This window comes from Gracilinanus agilis, chromosome 3 (genome assembly GCF_016433145.1).
Source record: "Gracilinanus agilis isolate LMUSP501 chromosome 3, AgileGrace, whole genome shotgun sequence".
NCBI classification, from domain to species: domain Eukaryota; kingdom Metazoa; phylum Chordata; class Mammalia; order Didelphimorphia; family Didelphidae; genus Gracilinanus; species Gracilinanus agilis.
Window position 1 is genome coordinate 95,505,716 of NC_058132.1, and position 25,648 is coordinate 95,531,363.

General features: G+C 40.0%; 1 protein-coding gene across 2 annotated transcripts in view; it reads left to right on the top strand.

Annotated features, from left to right (window-relative positions):
- POLD3 (DNA polymerase delta 3, accessory subunit) overlaps positions 1-25,648 on the top strand; it is a 69,738-nt gene that overhangs the window by 35,862 nt on the left and 8,228 nt on the right. The window contains exons 8-11 of one of the 2 annotated variants that reach the window (XM_044668140.1): positions 1,726-1,891; positions 4,912-5,021; positions 21,369-21,481; positions 24,380-24,458. In XM_044668140.1, the coding sequence (XP_044524075.1) occupies positions 1,726-1,891; positions 4,912-5,021; positions 21,369-21,481; positions 24,380-24,458 (468 nt within the window). The remainder of the gene's footprint in view (positions 1-1,725; positions 1,892-4,911; positions 5,022-21,368; positions 21,482-24,379; positions 24,459-25,648) is intronic. The other variant, XM_044668142.1, reaches the window with a different exon arrangement.

Below are 25,648 nucleotides of genomic sequence, written 5' to 3' on the forward strand. Positions count from 1 at the left end.
ACTGAAATGTACAATCTGAGAAGCTAAAAAATATGCCTTTGCTTTTGGCTTGGCTCTTAGTTCCAAAGTAAATTTGTTGAGGCCAGTTTAATGCTATATTCATGATTTTGTTTGTTTGTTTGTTTGTTTTAACCTAGCCCAAGTTCTCTGTGTCCACAGTGTGCCAGGCTAGTCAGTGTCCTGCACGTTGGTTTCCCACAGCTAGGCCCCATTGTTTAAATTTGTGCTTTGATGCATCCTTGAGCCCCCCCCTTGTCTTTCTTAATTTGCATTTGCCCTAATTTGATGCATCACACAATGGCTATTTGGGTGATCTTTTTATCTTCTAGCCAGCGGAATTATATTGTAACAGGCTGTGCTTTGGGGCTGATATTTGGGCTGTATAGTAGAGTCTGTCTGTAGAAGGTCTTGCTTTGCCATTTAATGTTAATTGCAGTTTATTAGTGACTTTTTGGAGATTCCTTAAAAAGGTCAAGAGGGTCAGGTCCCAGCCATAAAGAAGACTGGACATTATCACCTCACATTTTATGTTTGGTCTGGAGTGTGATGCTGGATCAATGCCACAATCCATCTTTTAGATTCACAACGGCTTTGTTTTCTTTTGGTTGTTTTCCTATTCCCTTGCCAAACCTTAATAATCATTTGACATTTTATTGAGTACCTACTATGGGGAAAACCTATAATAAGAGTTGGGAGTGATAGTGTTGGAAGTAGAGACCGGTGCCACATATTCTAGATGTTTAACAAGATAAGATTTAATCTGGATAAACATAAAGTCCTTTGTTTAGGTTAAATCAACTATGCAAGGATAGTATAAGGAAGATGTAGGCAGATAACATTTAGAAAAAAACCAGGCATTTTAATTACTGTGTAAGCTCAGTATGACTTAGTAGAGTGATGTGATTGCCAAAAGAGCTAATATGATCTTAGGTTGCACTAATAGAAGGTATAAAGTCTAATAAAGTCTTACTAATCCTTTCCACTGGTCATATTGTATTTGGGGTATTGTGTTCAGTTTCTCAGGGTCACATTTTGGAAGGGATGTTAACAAAAAATAAACTATGTCCACAGAGGAGAGGGCAACTGAGACAGTGAGGGTACTTGAAAACATTTCATAGAAAATAAGATGAAAAGAACTGGGGGAGGTGTAAGCCAGGTGTAAGCCAGGTGTAAGCCCAGAGAAGAGGAGACAAGATAAAAGGGTGAATTGATTCCTGTCTTCAAAAATTTTAAAAGACTATTATATGAAAGGAATTAGTCTTATTTATGTGGCTTCAGAGAAGAAAACTAGGTCCATTGGCTAGAAGTTTAAGGGAAGTGGGCTTGGGCTCATTTTCAAACTTTGCAGAAATGGAATGGCTTACTTTCTTACATTGTGGGTTTCTAATTACTAGAACAATTCAAGTGGGATGCATAACCATTTGTCGGGGATGTTCTAGAGATTCAGTTACAAATTGTATTAGATGGCTTCTAGGAGAGTGAAGGAAAAAAAATCTGAAAATATGGTTCGTGTATAAATGATAAAATTCTAAAAGATAATGATTAGATTTCTACTCTAAAAGAGCTAAACCTCAGATATATGCCTAATAATACCAATAATTTATGAGGTGAAAGCACTGACTGGTGTACTTGATTCAAGAGGTGATGATAAGGTAATTTACTATTGCCTGACAGAATAATATTGCCTTTCAATTATATATATAACCTACCTTGCTGTGTTCACAGATAAACTTAAAGTCAATTTGGACTCAGAACAAGCAGTAAAGGAAGAAAAAACATTGGAACAACCTCCAGTTTCTGTCGCTGAACCAAAGCTGGCATGCACTGGAGGCCTGAAGAAACCCAACAAGAAAGTAGAGTCTGTTAAAATGCAGCAAAAGGAGAAAAAAAGGTAGGAAAGTTTTGTGGAGCTTGGAGGAAAAGCATCTCTGTTGGGGACCAGGAGGTCTGAGCTTGAGCTTATTGGCATCAGGGTTTTTTAGCTGAGTGGTACTATAGGGTAAGATCCATATGGACAAAATGAAATAAAAAGCCATTGCATACCAGTGTATCACTTGAAGCCAACCCTTTCAGCCCTGGATCATTGTCTCCCCCACCTTTATTTTAGTCTTGTAGACAGAGCCTAAGAATAATACCTATTTTTTCTTTTCTTTCTTTTTTTTTTTTAACTTCAAATTGCCAATCGAGGGTTTACTCAGGGATACTGTTTCCAGTCATGTTTAAGAGAAGACTTTCTGTGTTTACTTTTTCTATCAATGAGTTTATTTTTCAAGTGGTAAAAGGTAATTAGAAGAGAAACTAAAAAGCACGTAAGCTATTAAAAATGGGTCCAGAAGTTTGAGACACTACCTCATAGTCGGTAGCAGTAAGTCTGTTGAAAGAACTTCTGAGTGACTCCGTCAGGACCGATAGGCCCTAGAAAGGTCTGACTTGTGGGGAGGAGGTTGGGGCTGTTTCTTTGCCAGACAGATGTCAGCCAATTCTCCTGAGGTTTCAGGCTGAGCTGGAGCACTGTCCAAGGGACTTTACCTTGCCATGAACAGGTGATATGGATGGATTAAAATGTTACCAACTGTGGGTACACTACTTATCAGGGATGTTTCTTGCTGGCTTTGTGAGAGGGGCTGGCAGCATTTCCAGGGGCGAGAAATGGGGGAGAAGAGCTATTGTATATTAGAGGAATGTCTCATTTACAAAGTATACTGTACAAAACTCATGGTTTTTATAGTCCTTGATAATTGGGCTCTGTGAAGGAATAGGCTGCTGCCTTCTAGTTAAAGACTGGGAGATTGGACATCTAAGTCTCATCCCAACTCATACTTCTGTGGATCAATCCATTCCACCTTTTATGTTCTCAGTGATGCTGTTAAAAATCCTAAAAGACTTTTGGGGTTTGGCAACTTTTGTAAACTCATTCCCAGTGCCACTAGAATATATTTGGTCACATCTTTGCTTCCTTCTCTCTTTCTACCCAAGCTAGACATAAGCCTTAACCACCTGAAGTTCCCTTCCCTTTTGGTTCATGTCTGTTCAGCTTAGCTTAAAGAATCAGTACCACAAAGCTGCAATATCACATGTTGTTGCCATCTTGCTCCTAGGAACCCAGATACGGGTATGATAACCTTAGTTTTACTCTCCTCAGGCTTAATTTCATGCCATCCAGCAGGAGTTATTGACCCTCTTTGGGACTCATTTTCTTCAATTATAAAATAAGAGGATTGGATAATTAGGTCATTTGTAAGGTCCCTTCTAGATCTAAATCTTATCCTTCTCCCTTCTCTCTACAAGCCTTTGTATTTGCTGAATTTGTGACCACCAACCATATCTATACCATAATAGCAGAGGTCTTCCTATTCCTCTTCAGTGAGTTGTATGTCATTACACATGCCCCTCCTATCAAGGTACTAATTATGGACTTAGTGTAATGGGCTTGTGTAATGAAACGTTTATGAAAATAGCCTATGAACATATGTATTTATATGCAGTGTTTTCCTCACAATGGTCTGGCTCAGTAGAACATCCCATTTTATAAGAAACTGAGGGTCAGATGAAGTGTTAATGGATGTAGGGGTACTAAGTGGCAAGACCAGGATTTGAACCCAAGTCTTCTGCCTGCACATCTGGTGTTCTTTCCTTTCACTTCTGTCCAGAATACTCAAAAAAAGACCCACTTTTTAAGACTTGTAAAGTCATAGTTGGCTATCTTGACAAAAACATGGTTATACTGGGTGGTAATGTGAAAAGCATTAGAGAAAAGGAAGATTAAATATGCAGATTTTAAGTGATAATTTTATTATAGTTCCCATAAAATACTCTCCATGAAATTTCAAGGTGATTCAGAATAGGCTTCTGGGAGAAGTGACCCTTGAGAATCATGCTTTGAAGAGACTTCAGTTAAGAAATCATTTCAGCTACTTGTTTTTAGGCCTGGTTGTACCCAACCAGATTTTGCTATTCATATTTATAGATGTTTAGATGTAGATATAGATATTTTTTTAGTTTAGATATAGCTATTTATAGATAGATTCATATATATTGAATAGACTAGAAAAGAAAGGATTATGAAGTTCTTAAAGCTTCAGGTCCATATCTTGTACTTGTTTCTGTCCCTCACAATGCCTGTCACTGCTCAAATATTTATTGAATGGATGAGAGGAATGTGGTAGGAAGTGTAGAAGTAGCCCAGAAAGAGGACCCTGGAAAGAGCAGCAAGAAGGAAACTGGAAACACCGCTGATCAGCTTTGTCTTACTTAGTAACCCAAAGAAAGCCAGGACTGCGTCTTTTGGCAGCATGACTCAGATTCAGTTGTACTTAAATAGCTGTTTACTCTTTTGAAAGATCCTAGTCTTGTTAACTTGCTTCCATTTTTCTTTTCACTCTCTGGTGCTTAGAGTATGAGCTTTGTCAAGCAGGACTGGTGGATAGTATGAACATTTGAGCCAATGTAGTCTTGCTATATGGAACATTTTCTTTTTTTTGAAAGTATGGGTATTTTCTGAAATGCAAACAAACAAGCAAAATATATTCCCCAATAAACCTGGGATACACTATCTCACAAATACAAAATCCATTGATAGAAAGAGCTCACTTGTAGACTATCTTAGTAGAGGGGCACCCACGTAGGAAGATCAGATTAGTAAGGCAGTTCACCAATTTGATACTGCAGGCTCCTAATTTCCTTTCACTTATTTAGGGTCCTCCTGCTGCATCCCGTGAACAGGATTGTACCTTCTAGGTGTTAGGTGATTCTCTTGGCCCACTTTTCTCTGCAGTTCAACCCCAATCACTGGGGCTGACTCCTTCCCCACCAGCTGCTCTTTTGAAAGACACTGTGGTTGATGGTGGGCCAGGGAGAAATGGTAAGAAGATATTAAGAAGAAACATGCTCATTTTTTTTCTTGGGTGGCAGTAGGGGAAAGCGGACTGACCTCTCGGATGATGAAGCAAAAGAAACCGAAAACCTGAAGAAAAAGAGGAGAAGAATTAAACTTCCTGAGTCAGACAGTAGTGAAGATGAAGGTAAGAGTTATTTATATTTTGTTTGTGGGATTGGCTGTGGTCCTTCATTTTTTGCTTACTCTGGTTATCCAGGCTCTGAAAGCACTTTATTTTAGTTAGAATAAGGAAGGTCCTAGTTAGGGGCTCATAATTGTGGATCTCTCTAGAATCCCTTCCTTGGAAAACAGACTCTTCTTCAGAATCAGATCCAAATAGTTAGACATTCTTTTGGACTCCTTGTTAAGAAAAACAAAAAAGCAAACACAATTCTCCCATCTAGATGGTAGGAGAGCAGACACAACTGAATTCTGAACTGCTTTTTATTAGAGATTCCTTTTCCTCTAATAGGCTTGTACCCTAGGTTTTACTGAACTCTGTTAGCTATCTCTTATCTCATCTTGGCTTCTGGGCTACAAGGATGCCTCAGCTCTCCTGACTCAGAGGAGCAAAAATTCCTTCTTCTGTAAATTGATAAGACAAACGGTGAGGCTACAAAATCTAACTTTACTCAACAGTTAAAGGGTAAGTTAATAGCAGCAAAATCTTAGGGAGTTGTTTACAAAAATATATAGGTTTTTGTTTACTCCTTTTGGAGAGATAGGACTAGACCCTCCTTCCTTCCCGCTCTCTTTGCCAGCCTCTCTTGTCTTGCCTACTTTGTTCTGATGAGAGAGGAGTAGGAGGGCAGTAGAGCAAGTGAGGCCTATCAGTGGGGGCATTATCTGGCAGGAACTCTCCCAAATGCTTCTCATTAAGGATACATTGTCTATCACATGGCAAATATCTTGAAATGAAGATCTAGGGCACCGCGTGGGAATGAGAGGACAAGTAACTTCTTTGTATACTCTTAGTTCTGAAATACTTCTGTAGATTCATGATTTCATCATTACAGGTTTTCTCTCTACCATTTCACATTTCTACCCCCTTCCAGACTTAGTCTTCATGAATTGTTCTGGCCAGAAAAATTCATTCCCATTAGCCAGCCTTGTGGGGATGGAGGCTGAACATATCCCATGCATGTCATGAGGATGCAGATCTGAAGCCTTCCTGGCCTGGTGAGTCCTGCCTAGACCTTCTCTTCCTTTGTCTTTGCTTCTGAGAGCTCCTTCTCTTCTCTGTGCTACAGTGAGATAGACTGACAAAGGAGAGGAGTTCTCTTTGTCTCTGGCCAAGTCACAGAATCTCTCTTGGCCCCAGGCCACTGCCAGGGTGGTAGAGAATGCAGAAGTGTCAGATCTGCAGCCCAGAAAACTCCCAGTGAGGCAGAGCCAGCATAAGAGAGAATTGGGAAATGTTTAACAAATAAAAATACTGTTTAAGAGATAATGTTAGTTTGTGGTGCTCTAAGTCAATATGGGGCTGGTAGGGGCTCCATTCCTATTCGAGTTTGACAACCTGGTACAGAGGACTTATAGAGCCCTATTGGTAGAGGAGGCTTCTTTAACACCATGGGTTCTCTATACTCAAGAAATTATAGGTCTGGACAAATGAGCAAAACACTTAGGTTGCAGTTTTAAAAAAGAAGGTAGAAGCAGGAAGTTAGGTGGCTCAGGGACAGAGAGCCTGGCCTGCAGATGGCCTCAGGCACTTCTTAGCTTTGTGACCCTGGGCAAGTCATTTAACCCCCATTGCCCAGCCCTTACTGCTCTTCTGCCTGGAACTGATATTTGGTATTGATTCTAAGATGGAAGATAATAGCTTTTAAAAAAGAAGTTAGAAACGTGTGGATATCTTTATGGTCATCTACACTGATCTGGGTGGATTGTTGGTCTAGCCCAGGGGTTGGCAACCATTTTGGCCGTGAGAGCCATAAACGCCACATTTTTTAAAATGTAATTTCGTGAGAGCTGTATAGTGCTCACAGTGCCGCTCCTGTAACAGCGCCTGAAAAAAAATTGACTTTATGGCTCCTGCAGAAAGAGCCATATCTGGCCCTCAAAAGAGCCAGATATGGCTCGAGAGCCATACATTGCCGACCCCTGGTCTAGCCAGAATGGAGTGTGAAATTTCTTTGGTTTGTAGGGGGGCTCTCTTCCTCCTCCGGTGCAGTATAAATGGTATGGTGTGTGTTAGAGCGATAAACAGAGCATCTGTGGGAGCAAGTGCAAATTGGACTAAAGCTATATGCAACAAAGTTGATGAGTTTAGCTTGGGTTGAGTATAGTCCGTGCGCTCCCTGGAAGCCTGAATTGCCTGTGTTGCATATGCTTAGTTTAGTTCAATTCTAATTCTTTGAGTTGCAGATAGATGGATAGCAGGGAGTAAATTCCTAGTTACCTCCTTTTAGCTAAAGTCATCCCCATCCAAAATGCTTCAGTAGTGACTTTGATGCTTATTAAATGTTTATCTAATTTAATTGTGAATATTTCCAGGAAGATAAACTTTAACATTTCGAATTTCAGCAGTAATTAATTTGGGGGAAGAGGGAAGGGAAGGCAATACAAGGCCAATAGAACGCATACCACATTTCCAGAGAAGAGCTAGTTGTCCCAGATCTTCACCAGGGGTGGAAACCCTCGCACCAGCTGAACTTTGCTAAGCAAGTACAAAGCAACCGATTGCACTTGTCTTCATAAGTGCTTCAGAAGATCCTTGATCTCCCTGGTGTGAGCCCTCTTCCCAACACAGGTGGCACCAGGGCCACACCAGGGCAGACAGGTTGGTGGGCCCACCATGGCATACCCTGGTGATGATCCTCTGGACATAACTCAGAAGGACCTCTCAGAGCTGGATCTCCAGCAGCATAATTAACCATCAAAAATTCAGGATCACCTCTGGGCCATGATGAAACTACTTCAGTTAACTGAGAAAGAAAAAAGTCCTGCAGAAAGCAGCCTGCACTGAAAAGGACTGTGTTCCTAGTAGAACCCACAACATGAGTGGAGCCTCTGGAATAGGATGGATTTGGCAGATTGCTGGTAATGTGGGGAAAACTTCAGAAGAAACCGGCAGATCAAAAAAATCCCCAGATTCTGTTCAGATCCCTGAGTCTTCAATAAGTGTCTGAAGCTTGTAAAGTCCTTTTCTGGGCATTGGGGACACACAAAAATGAATGGTCCCTTTTCTTCCAAGAGCTGACGTTCTGTTGAGTAGAAACCATACACACAGAAAATATGAAATATACAAGTGGTAAATGTAGAGTGACGGGGGTGGGATGGGTGTCAGGAAACACTTGGGTAGGATAGTTCTTGAGCCTGGATTCTAAAGGGATCTAGGATTCCAGCTGGTGGAGGTGAGGAGGGAGAGGGTCCCTGAAACAGGAGACACAAACCCTGGGGATGGAGGGATGGAGTCAAGGAAAAGACCAGGGCTGCATGAGACAGAGTACTGGGAAGGCAACCTAGAGTAGAGGCTGGAGCCAGATGGCAAAGGCTTGTAAATGTTGGCAGAGGAGTTATTTTGTCATGGGGCAATAGGGAGTTATTGAAGATTCTTGAGCTGGAGTTCCATGGTCAAACTCATGTTTCAGGAATATCTATGTTGTATCTGGGGGAGGATAGGTTGTGTGTGTGTGTGTGTGTGTGTGTGTGTGTGTGTGTGTGTGTGTGTGTGTAGCACGGACTGGAATGAGTTTCTCTGAAATGCTTCCGCTGTTAAGCTCTGAGGGTACAGAGGGAAACTGGAAAGAGGCCTTCCAGCCTCCTAGGTAGAGAACTTTTAGGGACACCTTTTCAAAGGAAGCCTAGTATAGAAGGGAACACATATGGATTGGCATGACAGAACATGTCCAGGCTACAGATGATGGCACATGGCCTTTGCTCTGTCCACACAATCTCTGGAGGTCTGCCTTAAAGGTGGTCACAGCCTCCGCTGCAGATAGGAACCCTGATCCCAAGGAAGGCAGTACACAGGCATGTAGCTAGCTCCTGGATGTGCCGTCTGATGGCCCAGGCTGCTGGCAGAGCAGCAGTAGTCACTGAGGACACATCTAAGCAGAAAGCAGGGAGATGAAAGAGGCTCTTAAGGAAAAATCCAGGAAGGCCTGAGCTGGAGGGGCTGCCATGGGAACAGAGAAAGGGTCAGATATTGGAGAAACAAAGAATCTGGGAGACCTGGCATCTCACTAGATATGGAGATTTGTTGTTCAGTTATTTATGACTCTATGTAACTCCATGGACCTGGTCTATGAGATTTGCTTGGCAAAGATACTGGAGTGGTTTGTTATTTCCCCCTCCATTGTGTCCCCATTTTACAGATGAGGATTTGAGGTAAGTAGGGTTAAGTGACTTGTCCAGGGTTGCACAGTGTGAGTATGGATTTAAACGCAGATCTCTCTCTGACTTTTGGCTTGGTACTTTAGGTATTGTATCAGCTAGCCACCCTGGATATGAGGATAGGAGAAAAACCTGGATGACTAGAGAATCAGTAGCACCAGCAACAAAAATACAGAAGTAAGCAAGGAGGGCAGATTCTGAAGAAAGATAATGAGTTCCATTTTCAGTTCTACCTGCTGATTTTGAGGTGTTTAATGATAAGAAGATGTGAATTTTGAGACATCCTAGGAAAGTAGTGTTTTCTAGAATTAGATTTCTCAGTGATTGGTTGTCTAGGGTGGATTTTTAAAATTGAATATCCCACCATGGGAGTGGGGAGGCTGTTACTTTATATTTATTTCATATCACTTGCTGAGATGACTTGACTAAGCCTGTTGAAAGTTAGATTTCCAAGCATGTGGATGAAATAAAAACCAAAGGAAACCACTGAGAACCTAAGAGGAGAAGAATACAAAGAGCTCAGTGAGACTACACAGGAAAATAATTAGAAAATAAGGGAAGATACACTTCCTGGAGCACCCCTTTGTCAAGGATAAGCATGTAGGACAGGGGTCGGCAATATATGGCTCTCGAGCCATATCTGGCTCTTTTGAGGGCCAGATATGGCTCTTTCTGCAGGAGCCATGAAGTCAATTTTTTTCCAGGTGCTGTTACAGGAGCGGCACTGTGAGCACTATACAGCTCTCACGAAATTATATTTTAAAAAATGTGGCGTTTATGGCTCTCACGTCCAAAAAGGTTGCCAACCCCTGATGTAGGAGGAAACAAGAAGAAATTTAATGCATATTAAAAAATAATTTTTATTAGGAAGATAATGAAGTACATGAACATTTCTGTATGTGAAAGACAGAAAAAAAGAGGCCCGACTTGTTACACAGAACTTTTTTCTTTTAAAGTATATATTAAATTTAACATGATGGTACAAATGCTATTCTGCTTCTCTGTGTCCCCTTCTGAGCCTCATTCTGTTTTCTGTGCCTTTTTTTAATGATGCACTGATGTTCATTTCTTTTTTCCTTGCCTCAATATCACTTTTAACTCATTCTTCCCTTGCTCCACCCCCCCAAATAAAAGCTCTCCTTGAAACAGATAGGCATAGTTGAGAAACACAAATCCACACATTGGCCAAGTCTGAAAATGTCTGTTTTGTTCTGCACCACTAGTCCATTACATCTCTGCCAGGAAGGAAAAGCTATGCTTTTATCACCAGTCTTCTGGAGTTGGTCATTGCATCAGTCAGATTTCTTAAGTCTTTGGAAGTTGTTTTCCTTTATATTATTGAAGTCATTGTATAAATTGTTCTCCTGGTTTTATTGACTTCAGTTTGTATTACTTCATACCAGTCTCCCCAGCTTTCCCTCTCTCTGTTTCTTTCATCATCTTTCATGGTACAGTAATATCTATTTACTGACATTATTTCCGAGTTCAGCGTATGGTGGGAGAACTGGCCTCAAGCCAAGAACTTCTAATATTTACTGACTGTAGGACTCTGAGCAGGTCACCTAACCTCAGGGCTCCAGGCAACATAGAGATGGTGCCAGGTTGCATTGACATGATGCCAGCGAAATCACAAGGCTCATCCCTATTCATATATAATCATTTCTTCAGCCATTCCCACTTGGTAAACACCTTCTTTATTTCCAATTCTTTGCTACAACAATCAGTGCTACTAATAACATTTTTATACCCATGAGTATTTTCCCTTCATTTTTGACTATTTTGAGAGGTATGCCAGCTAGGTTGCAGGGGATAGAGCACTAGACTTAGAGTCAGGAAGATCTAAGTTTACTCATTTACTTCTCAGAATTCACATAGGAACAATATAAATCAAGAGATGGCTTTGAGGGGCAGCTGAGTGCTTTAGTAGATGGAGAGCCAAGCCTGGAAATTGGGGGTGGGAGGGAGGCTGGATTCAAATATGACCATAGACACTTCCTAGCTATATGACCCTGGGCAAATCACTTAATCCTAATTGTCGAGCTAGTTGTTCCTAGGCAAAAGAGAGATAAAAGCTAGGCAATTGCCTGAAGTTTCTGAAGCCATATATCTGTCGAGCCATTTAACTGCCCCAGATAAGGATTTAAAATGTTTTTTTTTTAATTGACTGGTTAATCTTTAAAGCCCTCCTGTGAATGAGGTAAAAAATGATTCCATTTTGCTAGGAGGGAAATGAGAGTCAGAGCTGTGAATGAACTCAAGAAGTTTTCATTCTGTCTTCTCTAGACACCAGAGGGGCTTATGTTTCTATAGCACTTTTCCTCCAAAAGAAATAATATTAAATATGAAGAGAAAGCTTATATGATATCATGGCTACCTTTAAATATTTGTAGAGCAGATGAGGGGAAGAGACATTAGTTCTTCTAGGGCCAGAGTGGGAAGTGACAGGGAAGGGTACAATGAGGGGCTATGGGAGAAAGATGCAGAGATGTAGATTTTGAAAAAAAAAAAATCAAAACAACTTTCCTTGGAAAGAATAGATTTCCCATTGTTGGAAGGCAAGTTGAATGACCTCTTATTAGGGACATTGCAAAAAAGATTCCTTTCCAAGAATGCATTGAACCAGATGTCCTCTGAGGTACTTGGTGTAATATTGAAAATCAATATTTTGCCAAATGTAATATTTAGAAATTGGTTTGGAGATATAGTATTATTTTAAAAAAAGATTGTTGTGGTCGCCATTTATAAAATAATTAATCTTCAAGTCACAGGGATGATAGTAGCTTTTAACAGTTTAATTTTAATATAAATATAGTCTAAGAAAGAAATAGGGAGGGGAGGAAATAGGCTCTTTTCTAGCTTTCCACCCTAATCTTACCAGCCCACGAGAGTATCTTCCGCCCGAGCCACTAACGCTGAATCACAGAAACACCCCCAGCCAAAGACCTCCAGAGAAGAAGCTGATCTCCTCCACGGTCTTATTTTTTTATAGACCTCTATTTCTCCATGTCACTTCCCTTCCTAGGGCTCTGTTTGGAGTATTCCAGCCATGCTAATGGGCTGGCTTAGATGAGCAGAAAGTTCATGACCCTGGGAAGAAGGGGTTCCCTTTACACATTGGGGAGACTTAATATTCTGTTGGGGCTTCTTTGTTCTGTGATTTCCTCTGCTTTGGAAGGATTCAGGTAGAGACCGGATAATAGTTTGTTGTAGATTCTTGAGGGGAATTTATTTGTCAGACTAGAATTAAACTGGAAGAGTTTCACAGACTCTTCTAACACTTTTCTTATCACTATTATGATTCTCAGAGCTAAAAAACCTCACACAAATAACCTATATAAAATCCTAGCAGTGGACATTTCTAGTTTTTTAGCACTGAAAAATTAATACATTAAATTGAACTGCTTTAAAAGGATGTTTTAATTTGAAAAGATTGGTTCAGTTTTTTCTTTTCGTTTCAAGCAAGTCAGTTAAAAAACCTAGAAATAGATTCTAGGAATGACTCATTTAATTAAGTAACTTTTCTTTGACTGCTTAAATTCACCAAATATTATTTTAAAAATTTTATCATTGAGTTTTATTTTCCATTCATGTTCTTGGAAAAGGTGTTTCTGGGAGCTCTTTGAATTTTCATGCCAACTCATTCAGGGTGTTAAATTCTAGCGGTGGGAAATTAATACCAGTGCTTTGAACATGGCAAGAGAGTTATCTATTGAAAGAATTCTTCCAGATAATCTTTGGATAAACTTATCTGTTTTATAAAAATCAGAACTATTCACATATGAGAGTGAATATACTTATTCTCTTTAGCTAGAGGACAGAACTAGAACCCAATGAATAATTCAGAGAGGTACATTTAAATTTCATGTCAGGAAGGAAACCTTTCAAACTGAAAGTTCTCCCACAGTAGCAGGCTTTTACTAGAGATATAATCAGTTCCCCTCCTTGGATGACTTCAACAAGAGACTGGATGACCACTGGTTCAGCTTGTTGGACCTTGACTAGCAATAGATTGGACTAGATAGCACGTGACATTTTTTTTTTTAGCCCAGACACTTGTGATTCTGCTTTTGTTTTATAAGCAATTAAAACAATAAAAAACCAGAAGGCTTAGGAAAGTATTGGCTTAAACTCTTAAATGTGATGAATAAAAAATTAGACAGTGAAAACTCATCTGAATCTTCATCAGCATCACTATGGAGAGCTAGAGATGCCAGATGATAAATGGCTTTGATCTATGTATGTATGTTTCAGAAATTCTCAAAAACACCCAGTTGTATTTTGAGTTTCTTCATTTTCCAGTCCCAAACTGACTTATTCATTGCTTTTAGTATTGCCTTTCCTGACACTGCATCATGCAGGAGAAGGTACTAGAAGAGGTTGAGTCAATGAATCACCAAATATGTTTCATCTTCCTCTAAAACAGATTTATTCAGAAGAACAAAAAGTTTTCCAATAAATTATAATAAAGATACCAACAAGATAAAGGGAACCCACTAGCAACTAAGACCCCTTAAACAAGACAGATTTTTTTTGTAGTAAAAGTCAAAACAATGAAAGAAACAAGAAAGCCCCAAATTTTACAACAGTAAAATTCTGCCCATTTGCCTCAGTTTTCCTCAACAGAAATATGAGGATAATAATAGCATCTACCTCACAGAGTTTTTGAGGGGTTTGAATGAAATATGATTTATAAAAAGTTCTTATTAAAGTAAGACTGGCACATAGTAAATAGTATAAATGTTTATCCTGTTCCTATCCCCTTTTCTTTCTATTTTCTTTTATTTAATTTTTATTTAGAATATTTTTCCATGGTTACATGATTCATGATCTCCCCCGCCCATTCCCTTCTCCCTCCTAGAGCTGACAAGTAATTTCACTGAGCTATACATATATCATTGTTCAAAACCTATTCCCATGTTAATCATATTTGTAATTTACAGCTATCTTTTAATGCCAAAACCCTAATCATATCCCTGTTAAACCATGTGATCAATCATATGTTTTTCTTCTGTGTTTCTGCTCCCACAGTTCTTTCTCTGAATGTGAATAGTGTTCTTTCTCCTAAGTCCCTCAGAATTATCCTGAGTCATTGCATTGCTGCTAGTAGGAAAGTTATTTATACTAGTCTGCGCCACAGTGTATCATGTAATAAGGGAATAGGGCAATAGGGTGATATGAGACCAAGGGCTGGAGGTAATAAGGAAATTAAGGCAGAGGTAGGGTTGTAATAGTGGATAAGGCAGGCAAAGGACTAAAGGTAGAGTGAATAGGGGATAAAGCACTGTGGATAGGGTTTTGTGGATCCCTAAGGCAGTAAAGTGGATTAGATTGAGATAGTAGGAGAGGTAAGGGAATGACTGGGTTTATAAACACAGAGGTATAAGGAGTTGTTAAGGATAGGATGAGATACTTCGGGCAAACAGCTATTGCCTGGGAAACAGAGACTGGGACACAGGTTTGAAGACAGAGACACTAAAGGGATCAGACTGAGTTCTCCAGGTAGGAAGGGCACTTCTACAGACAAAGGTTAGGGCCAGCCAAGAACGGCTTGAAACTGACTAGAGGGCTTTCTAGTCAGTTTCTCAGGATCCCTAAGGAAGATTCAGAGGAAGTATTGAGATCTCACTTCCTTCAAAATGGACACCTTCAATCCCTCAGGACCCAGAGAGAATGCTATTTCCTTACTCCTTTCTCCCTCTCTTATCAATCAACTAATGAAGTAACCCAAAGGCTTTGATTACGTGACAAAACAGGGTTTATTGAAGTTTAGGATTGATCGGAAGGGATAGAGGACACAAGGTAACTCTAACAGCCACCTAGACAAAGCTTCAGGTGGGGGAGGGAGACAGGAGTGTGAGACTGAAATAGGAACCTGCCTAAATCAGCCCTGAGGTTTTGTAGCCTATAGGGATAGGAAAGTTGGATACAATAATTAAAGATAATTTGTAACAAGGGTAAGCCCTATTTGACTACAGGTAAACTATGCCTACCAAGTTTGAAAGCTAAATCCAAGGTCCAGCCTCTTTTCAAAACCCCAAGAGATTTAGGAAGGGAAAAATGATGATGGGAACAAGGGAGGTTAGGGAGACTCAAAGGAAATAAATTAACACATTTTAAGAGAAAAGCTGCAGAATATAGGTCAGGTTTTCAATCCAAAAACAGAGATCAGATTGACCCTTCCACTCTCCACGAGTCTCCAGGGTCAACTGCTACTCCTTAAGATTCTAAACTCTTCCTCAACTGTCAGAGACTCTGCAGCAAGGCTTTGCAGGGCTGACATGTATCCTATTTGCACTTCAATCATTCTCTGTGTACAATGTTTTTCTAGCTCTGCTTTCATTCTTCTTTTTGCACAATTCCTGGAGGTCATTCCAGTTCACATGGAATTCCTCCAGTTCATCATTCCTTCCAGCATAATAGTATTCCATCACAATCAGATACCACCATTTGTTCAGCCATCCTCCAATTGATGGACACCCCCTCATTTTCCAATTTTTTGCCACCACAAAGAGTATAGCTATAAATATTCTTGTACAAGTTTTTTTTTTTCTCCTTATTATCTCTTTGGGGTACAAGCCCAGCAGTGGTATGGCTAGATCAAAGGACAAACAATCTTTTAAAGCCCTTTGCATATAGTTCCAAATTGCCATCCAGAATGGTTGGATCAATTCACAACTCTACCAATAATGTATTAATGTCCCAATTTTGCCACATCCCCTCCAACATTTATCACTTTCCTTTGTTGCCATATTGGCCAGTCTGCTAGATGTGAGGTGATTCCTCAGAGCTGTTTTTATTTGCATTTCTCTAATCAGGTGGGATTTAGAACTTTTTCATGTGCTTATTGATAGTTTTGATTTCTTCATGTGAAAATAGCCTATTCATGTCCCTTGACCATTTTTTCTTTCTATTTTAAAAACTCCTCAGAATAGAATTAATTCATCCTCAAGCCATCTCTTTTTTTTTTGTAGTTTCATTTAATATCCTTTGAAGATATTAAGGTTTTGAGGGACATTTATTTTTTTCCTATTAGAATGTTAGCACTATATCTTTATATAACTCTTTGCATTTACTATTTATGTGCTATTTATATATGCTATTTATTTAAAATAAGTTCATTTATTTAGTTAATTTAGAAAATTTTTCCATGGTTACATGAATCATGTTCTTTCCCTCTCCTCCTCCTACCCTCATCCTGTAGCCAATGAGCAATTCCACTGGGTTTTACATGTGTCATTGATTAAGATCTATTTCCATATTATTAATATTTGCACTAGGGTAATCATTTAGAGTCTATATCCCCAATCATATCCCTGTCAAACCAGGTGATCAAGCAGTTTTTTTTCTTCTGTGTTTCTACCCCCACAGTTCTTTCTCTGGATATGGATAATATTCTTTCTCATAAGTCCCTTAGAATTGTCCTGGATCATTGCATTGCTGCTAGTAGAGAAGTCCATTACATTCGATTTTACCACAGTGTATCTGTCTCTGTGTATAATGTTCTCCTGGTTCTGCTCCTTTCACTCTGCATTAATTCCTGGAGGTCATTCCAGTTCACATGGAATTCCTCCAGTTCATTTTTCCTTTGAGCACAATAGTATTCCATCACCAACAGATACTATAATTTGTTCAGCCATTCCCCAATCACAGGGCATCCCCTCATTTTCTAATTTTTTGCCCCCACAAAGAGTGTGGCTATAAATATTTATAAATATAAATAAATGTAAGTATTTTGATCTCTTTGGGGTATAAACCTAGCAGTGGTATGGCTGGATCAAAAGGCAGAGAGTCTTTTAAACCCTTTGAGCATAGTTCCAAATTGCCTAAATGAAGTAACTTAAACAAAAAGTTTCACAAACTTTAGAGGGCTATATAGTAGCAAATAGGTGGCTCAGTAGATAGAGTGCCAGGCTTGGAGATGGGAGGTCTTGGGTTCAGATCTAGCCTGAGACACTTCCTAGCTGTGTGACCCTGAGCAAATTATTTAACCCTAGTTGTCTAGCCCTTACTTAGAACCAATACTTAGAATTGATTCTAAGGCAGAAAGTAAGGGTTAAAAAAAGAGAGGAGCTATATAGATGATGATAATGACGAATTCACTCATTCATAAATTAAATTATTTATTTATTCACATATATACATATATCTGTATGTATATATGTATATATATTTTAATTTCCCTGAAGTTCCTACTCGGCTCTGGTCATTTCATCAGAATGCTTGAAATCCTCTTTTCTATTAAAGGTTCATTTTTACTCTAGCTTTAGTTATTCTTGGTTGTCAGCCTAGATCTTGTTTACGTTTTGGAATATTTTGCATTGGGATCTGCTCTGGATTTTAGTGCAAGTGGCCAGGTTTTGTTTATCAGTTCCCTAGTACTTGAACTGCTTCTTTCTGGAGGAGGATAGTGTTTTGTCTTTGAAGTGGGTACTTTTTGGAATATCATTCCTAGAACTTTTCCTTTTGGAGTTCCTTAAGGTGATGAGTGGAATCTTTTTATCTACAGTTTGCCCTCTGTTTCTAATAGATACGTAGTTTTAATTTATGATTTCTTAAAATGTATTGATATTTGTCAGGTGTTTTGTTTTTTTTTAATCATAGCTTTCAGGTAGTACAGTGGCTTTTTTTTTTAACTGTTACTTCAGATTTAGTATTGATTCTAAGACAGAAAAACAGGAAGTTCTAGGCAATTGGGGTTGTGACTTGCCCAGGGACACATAGGTAAGAAGTAATCTGAGGTCAAATTTGAAACCAGGACCCCTTCTCTCCAGAGAAGGCATTCTGTCTATTGTGCTACCTAGCTATTCCTACTCCAATGATTCTTAAATTATTTCTCCTTGAGCTGTTTCTCAGGTCAGTTGTTTTTTGATATCAGGTATCTTGGATTTTCTTAGATTCCAGAAAGATTTTTTTTGGGTCTTTTCTATCATTTCTTGCTGTCTCGTGGAACTGTTGTTTATACTAGTGGCTAGGAGCTGCAATCCCATACTACCTCACTGTGTTGTTCCCCACTCGCCCCCTCTCTCTTTGAGCTTCTGAGGCCCTCACCCTATGACAGTGATGTCGAACCTTTTAGAGATGAGGTGCTGAGACCTGCCTCAGCTCCCCCCCATCCCCTCTTACCCACACAGGGGAGGGAGAAAGCACTCCTATTGGGCTGCTGGATGGAGGGGACGGTGAAGTGAGAAATGTCCTCAGCAAGTGTAGAGAGGGGGAGAGGAGTGGCCCGAGCGCTCTGCTCCCCACCAACTCTGCCACCTGTGAGCCACCCACCTTACCCCTTGTGCATTCCCATTGGCTGCTGGGCAGAGGGGCGGGAAAGTGTGGCGGAGAGGGGGAGGGGAGCAGCTCTGTCCTAGTCCCTCTGCCTTTCTAGTAATGAACTCTAGGGGTGAGTGGGAATGATGTGCATGCCCTTTTTGGCACAGGTGCCATGGGTTTGCCATCATAGCCCCAGGGCTTTTTGACCACTGACACACAGAGAGCTTGGCTTGGTCCCCAATGTCCCAGGCCTATCTCTAACAGTACTTTGCTCTGTGAGATTACCCTGAACAGCAGTCCCCTCTCCTGTTGCCCTTGGTCTTCTGTTTTCCACTGCATTTCCTGAACCTTATTCACTGGGGGGGAGCTTGAGAGTTTTGCTGGAGCTGTGTGTGGGGACCAGGGCTTCCACCTCCCCATTCAAGCACCCATCCTGGCCAGGAACCATCTCAGCAAACATTTATTAAGCAACTGTTGTGCACTGAGCATTGTGCTAGGGACCAGAGGGATGTATATATAGTGTTTAGGTAAGAGTTGAGAGAGAGATGATCTATAGACTACTAATATGCATTAATAGATGACACATTAGAAAATGAAAAACAAAGTATTATCCAAGCTCTGAGAAAGAGGAGTAGTGACCGTTAAGAGCCACATGTTTGTTTGTTTTTTTTCCTCTTGGGAAAACAAAACAAAAACATTCTAGTTTGTCTGTTTTAGCACCCTTTACTTTCTCAGAGAGAAGTTGTTTGGTTCTCTGCTTTCTTTTTATCCTATGTTAGCTCCTTATCCTGTTCCAGCTGACTGCAGTCCAGTATCCTGGGCAACATCCCATTGTGTTTCTGTATCATTTATTCCAAAGTTTACTGTTTGCTTGCAGTGGATAATTTATGTTTTCATAATTGGCCAAGGTTCAATCTTCTTCACCTCTGCAGGTCATTTGGCCTTGTACCCTGTGTGGTCATAATTTTTAATACTGACTGACCTAATCAGTGGGGAGAATTTTAGATCCAAATTTCTTATTGAGTTTGAATCAAGGCATGAGATTCAGGGATCAGGTGAGGCAAAATAGCTACTCGTTCCCCTCTCCAAACACTTCATTATGCTGATTGAGCAATAAGTCAAGTTGAGGATTTAAGACTTCTACTCATGGGTTTTACACATTTGCTAACAGATGGGATCTCCTTCATTTTCCTTAGCCAGAAGAGCTTCCATAGGCTAATACCTGCCTCCTGAGATTGCCTGCATTTTACTTTGCATACATCTTATATGCACATAATTATTTACATCTTGTCTTCACCACTAGAAAGTGAGCTTCTTAAGGGAAGGGAGGGGCAGCTGAGTAACTCAGTGGATTGAGAGCCAGGCCTAGAGATGGGAGGTCCTGGGTTCAAATGTGGCCTCAGATGCTTCCTAGCTGTGTGACCCTGGGCAAGTCACTTAACCCCCATGTAGGGGGGAGAGAGAAGGAGAAAGGGGAATGGGGGGAATGGATGGATTTGGGGTATCTAGGTGGCTCAGCAGATAGAGCACCAGGCCTTTAGACAGGAGGGCCTGATTCAAATCTAGTCTCAAGACACTTCCTAGCTGTGTGATGCTGGGCAAGTCACTTAACTCCATTCACTTAGCTCTTGCCCTTCTGTCTTAGAGTTGTTACTAGCACAGAAGGTAATGGTTAAAAAAAATTTGGGTTTGTTTTTGTTTTTTTGCTTTTCTTTATATCCCCCATGCTTATCCCAGCTCACGGCACACAGTAAAGGCTTAATAGATGCTTGTTGACTGGCTGACCAACCAGTCTTCCCAGTGTAGAACATTCTTCCTGAGGGAAGAGCAAAGAAGCCAGAGGAAGCTTCTTCATACAGAGGAAAGAGAGTGCTACGAATTTGGAGAGCAAGTTCAGGCCTGTATTGTGCTATTTCCTAGCAATGCTGCTGTTGCTCTGTCATTGCCTTTTTCTAGGTTTTGGTTTCCTCCTCTTTCAAATAAGGATTTGGACTAGATAATGTCTTAAGGTCCTTTCCCTATTACCATAATAATAATAATATAATAATAATAATAATAATAATAATAATAATAGATGATGTTTACTCATTAGCACATTCTCCTCTTTAAAAAAATCTTATTTTCCTAATTACATGTAATAACAATTTTCAGTATTTGTTTTCTGAGATTATAAAATCCAAATTGTCTCCCTCCCTTCCCTCTGCCTTCCCTGAGATGATAAGTGATTTGATCTGAGTTGTACATGTATGATCATGCAAAATATGTTTCCATATTGGTCATTGTTGCGAAATAATACTTATGTAAAACTGAAACCCCCAAATAAAAAACACAAATAAAGTCAAAAATAGTATGTTTTGATCTGCATTCTGACTCCAATAGTTCTTTCTCTGGAGATGGATAGCATTATTTGTTATAAGTCCCTCAGAATTGTCCTGGACTAGGACTTAGCACATTCTTCTAGCCGTGCTTGGCATATATTATATGGTAAGGGCCCTCCTAATTCCGACCCTCTGGGTAATGTGTATATATGTTTTAGCCCAGCTCTGACACTCTGGAAATCTGAGTCTTGACTAAGAAAATACTCTCAAACCACAAGTTCCAGCCACAGTATGATGATGTCTCTGTTGGAGAAAGACCCCCAAGCAGGCTTTGTTTGCCCAACTCTGACTGTCAATTGTGTCCATCCATTTGGGGCAATCTGCTGTTTATGTATTCACATAGGTTGACTTAAATGTACAATCTCTTGTTTGCTTTCTGACTGGTAAGGAAAAAAGACTTGTGTTCTTTTATTTTAACTTGCGTGATACCATAAATCCCCCTGGTAAAGGCAAGTATAAGCAGAAGACCAGATAGTGCATATAGTTCTGATCTCTCTAATTGGTTTTCCTTGTAGTTCTGCCAGATTCTCCAGAAGCTTATGAAGCTGAGTCACCACCTTCAGGTCCTCCTCAATCTCCCCTTCCTGAGCTAGCCCCGAAGACTGAACCAGAGCCTCCTTCCATCAAGGTAAAAAATGTGCCTGGGAATTCCTGTTTCCTTTCAGTCTTCCTTCTTTCTCTGATGTTTTAAAAACTGCTACATCTCTGCCTCTGCCACATTGCCTATGCTTTTTGGATAATCATGGACAAGTCAACACTGAATCTGTTTCCTCTTCTGTAGGGTAGGGGTGATATTTCCCCTACCAGTGCCATAGGATTGTGCACAGAATGCTTTGTTAAACATTAAAATACAGTATATAAATAGATGTTGTTGCTGCTTTGATTATCATCATGAATTATTATTCAATTGAAGAAGGCTTTTTACCCATGTGCCCTTAAATAGTTGTATGCCTGCTGTCTGCCCATTGTGCCTAAACCTGTGTGGGGCAGAGTTGCCACACTTATTCCCTTCTCTTTGGTTTGGGTTTTTGGCAAAGGGAACCTGAGATGGTCTGAGATGAAGTCTCCTAGCTATTTCAAGGTATATGACTGACAGCTTGCTAAAAATACAAAACGAGACAAATAGGGCAGATTCAATTGACTCATTTTTACAGCATTCTAACAACTCTTCTATAAGGAGGTTGCATAGTGCACTAGTTTAGCAAATAGGGAAATAATAATAGTGGATACTGATCTAGCATAGGCTTATAGACCAGAGGCTCATTGATTTATAACTGGAATAGTCTTCAGGAGACATGAATCCAACCCCTTCATTTTACAGATGAATAAACTGAGCCTCACAAATTTAAATGACTTACCTAGACATATTAGTCATCTAGGACATGGCAGAACAAGGATTTGAAACCCCAACATGCTGCTGCCAAATCTGGTGCTCTTTTCATTCAGTTATGCTCCTTTTGTTTTGTTGATTGATAAAGCACTTCATGTAGAGAGTTCTGTTTGACCCTCATAAGAAGTCTGTGAAGTGAGCAGGGTGACACTGTTCTCCCTCAATTGACAGTTTAGGAAGCTAAGGTCTTCAAGGAGTTAATTAAAACCTTTGAGGTCACATAGAAACCGACAGAGCTAGAATTCCAACCTAAATCTTCTGAGTCCTGAAATTTGGATGTAACACTCTTCTCTATATCATCTATTTCTTACCTATTTTTCTCTTAACATGAACTCTTCATATCTTGTGTGGACTTTTTTAGTCTTCTAATTAATCTCCTTGCTTTCTAATCTTTCTTCTCTAATCCAGTGTGAATTAGCTTCTAAAATAATTTTCTTAAAGCCCAAGTCTGATTATGACAATCCCTCTTAAGAAGCTTCAATGACTCCCTCTGAATCAGTCAGTGAGCAAGTACTAGCATAGGAGTTAGTCAGTAAACATTTATTTAGTGCCTTCTATGTGCTAGGCATAATGCTAATAAGTGCTGGACATAAGCATGAAGTCAGGAAGAATTGAGTTTGATGCTCACCTCAGACACTAGTTATGTGACTGGACAACTCACTTAACTCCTTTTTGTCTCAGTTTCCTCATCTGTAAAATGAGGATAATAATAGCATCTACTTCCCAAGATTATTTTAGGGATCAGATGAAATAACCTATGTAAAACTCTTTGCAAATCTTAAAATGCTTTATAAATGCTAGCTGCTGCTATGAGTATTGTACTCCCCTTAGCAGGAGCATAGATTTTTTTTTGTCCTTGTGTCATTTGTGTCTTGACCACAGTAGGTGTTTAATAAGTGTTTATTAATTTAAATTGGACTAATGTAGGTAACTAAGAGTTAAAAATATGTATGTGCATTGATTGAAAAATAACCTACCCCTGGGGGGGCAGCTGGGTAGCTCAGTGGAGTGAGAGTCAGGCCTAGAGGCAGGAGGTCCTAGGTTCAAACCTGGCCTCAGCCACTTCCCAGCTGTGTGACCCTGGGCAAGTCACTTGACCCCCATTGCCCACCCTTACCACTCTTCCACCTATGAGACAATATACCGAAGTACAAGGGTTTAAAAAAAAAAAAAGAAAAGAAAAGATAAATAACCTACCCCCTAACTGAGAGGATCTGGAAAAATTCTGGCCTGAGAGAGAGAAGAGCCTTGAGAGCTTTCTCCCGGAGGAGCTAAATCAGCATGGAAGGAAGAAAGCACTGGGACTTTAGAGATCTAAGTTCAAGACTATATTCTGCCATTGGTTAGAGGTTTGTTTAATGTTCCTAATGTTCCTCTTTTGTCTTCACACTCTCACTTGGCCATTATTGTTTATAAATCATAGATTTAGAGCTAGGAGGGATCTTAGAGGATATCAAGGCAAACTTTTTTTTTTTTTTTTTTTATAGATGAGGAAACCAGGACTCAGAGAAGTTAGTTTACTTGTCCAGAATCACATAGATATTAAGTCTCAGTCAAGATTTGAACTCAAGTCTTCTAGATTTCTAAGTCTAAGACATTTAGACATCTATTTTTCTAGGTTTGTAATCTTACAGTGTTATATGCCACTCCTCACTTTGTGTGTTCTCCCAGGCGGCCTCCCCATCAGCTCCCAAAGGAGTAGTTAACATCTCTTTGCAGATCATTCCCACATCTACATGTCCAGGCTTAGCCTTTCTCCTGATCTTTGGTCCATTGTCTTCTTATTTCCTCCAGGTTGAGCAGTAGCCTCTTCCCTTTGGTTTTTAAAGTCCTTTACAACCTGATCCCACTCTGCTTCTCCAACCTTCTTTTGGCCTTATGTCTTATGCACATTCCATAGACCAGCCAGACTGGCCTTTTTGCTGTTCCTCACATGTGACATCCTCCTCCTTTCTCCATACCTAGCTGTTCTCAGTGCCTGAACTACATACCATCTTCTGCAGAGTCATAGAATTCTTCCTTCTCTTTCCAGCTCAAAAGTATTCAGTGGCTTAGTTTGTGAAATGTTGTCACCATCTCTTGGGATTGTGCAGCTATCAGTCAGTTACATTTGCTTTGTCATTTCTGATCCTTCAGGCCTCAAGTGGAGAAAAGAAGAGAAAACGGAAGAGAGTATTAAAGACTAGAACCTTTGAGGATGAAGAAGGCTGCATGGGTAAGAGACAGGAGGTCTCCTGGTACTAAAATGGAATGACACATGTTTTAAATAGATGATTGAGATTAACTGAGTGAGGGAGAAGAATCTATAGGAAATTGTGTGGTGAGGAACCTCTTCCTGCTTCTCACTGCATTGGTCTTGAGAGGAGGGGACTTTACATAGGAAAGCACCTTAGAGCTCAGCTAGCCCACTCCCCTCATTTTATAGACAAGCAAATTTTAGCCCAGAAAAGTGGTGATGATCCCCCAAGTCATAAGTGTTGAAATGGAGGTTAGACCTCAATTTCAGATTTGGATTAACTCCAAATGCAATGCTTCTTCCTTTGTGCTATCCAGTTTTCTTCTTTTATGTTCTTATTTTGAGGCACTATGAGGCAAAATGATAGTAATAATAACATGTTTCTAGGGTGCTATCTTCACAACACTCCAAGAAGAAAGAAATCTTGAGTATTCTTAACTCTCTGACAAAAAGTGGTGCTCTGTAGGTCCTCCAGGTACCTGGACAGAGCTATGATTCTTTCAATGTGGATGAGGACTTAATAGATATAAAAGCTTCACTACTGAACCTGTTCCTCTATGAGGTCACTAGATCAGTCCTCAGGCAAGGTTACCTGTCATCCCTGGCTCCTGTTTGAAGAAAATTTTGTTGCTTAGCCGAGGACTTGCTAGCTCCTGCCTATCCTGGGCACAGTTCTCAAGAGTTTGGCTTCACCAAATAAGACCTTTACACAATCTGCACTAAATTTTGATTGTCTTGAATTTCACATGAAACCTTTTAGAGTCTCAGTCTTAAATGACTTGCTTGTGGTCCTATAGCTATTAAGTATTGGAGTTAGGACTTGACCATGGGGGCTTTTAACTCTTTATCCCAGGTCTCAGCTGAGTCTCCCTATAAGTGGTCTGTCAGTTCTTCTCTAGCCAGATTTTACTTTGCCAATACACTTCCCATAGTTCAATTCAATAGAGATTTATTAAGCATCTACTGTGTGCAAAGCATGGACTCCCATATGAGTTCTGTCTTGTATGCCCTTCTTACCTATATGAACTGACACCCAGAGAGATTTCACAAATCCCAGCATTTCTACATGTGGAGGAGTATAGGATTTGCCATCTCTCTTCTACTCATCTTGGTCCAATAACCCAGGTTTCCTAGTCCTAATTGAGACTGTGGGTATAGTCCATGTGGTG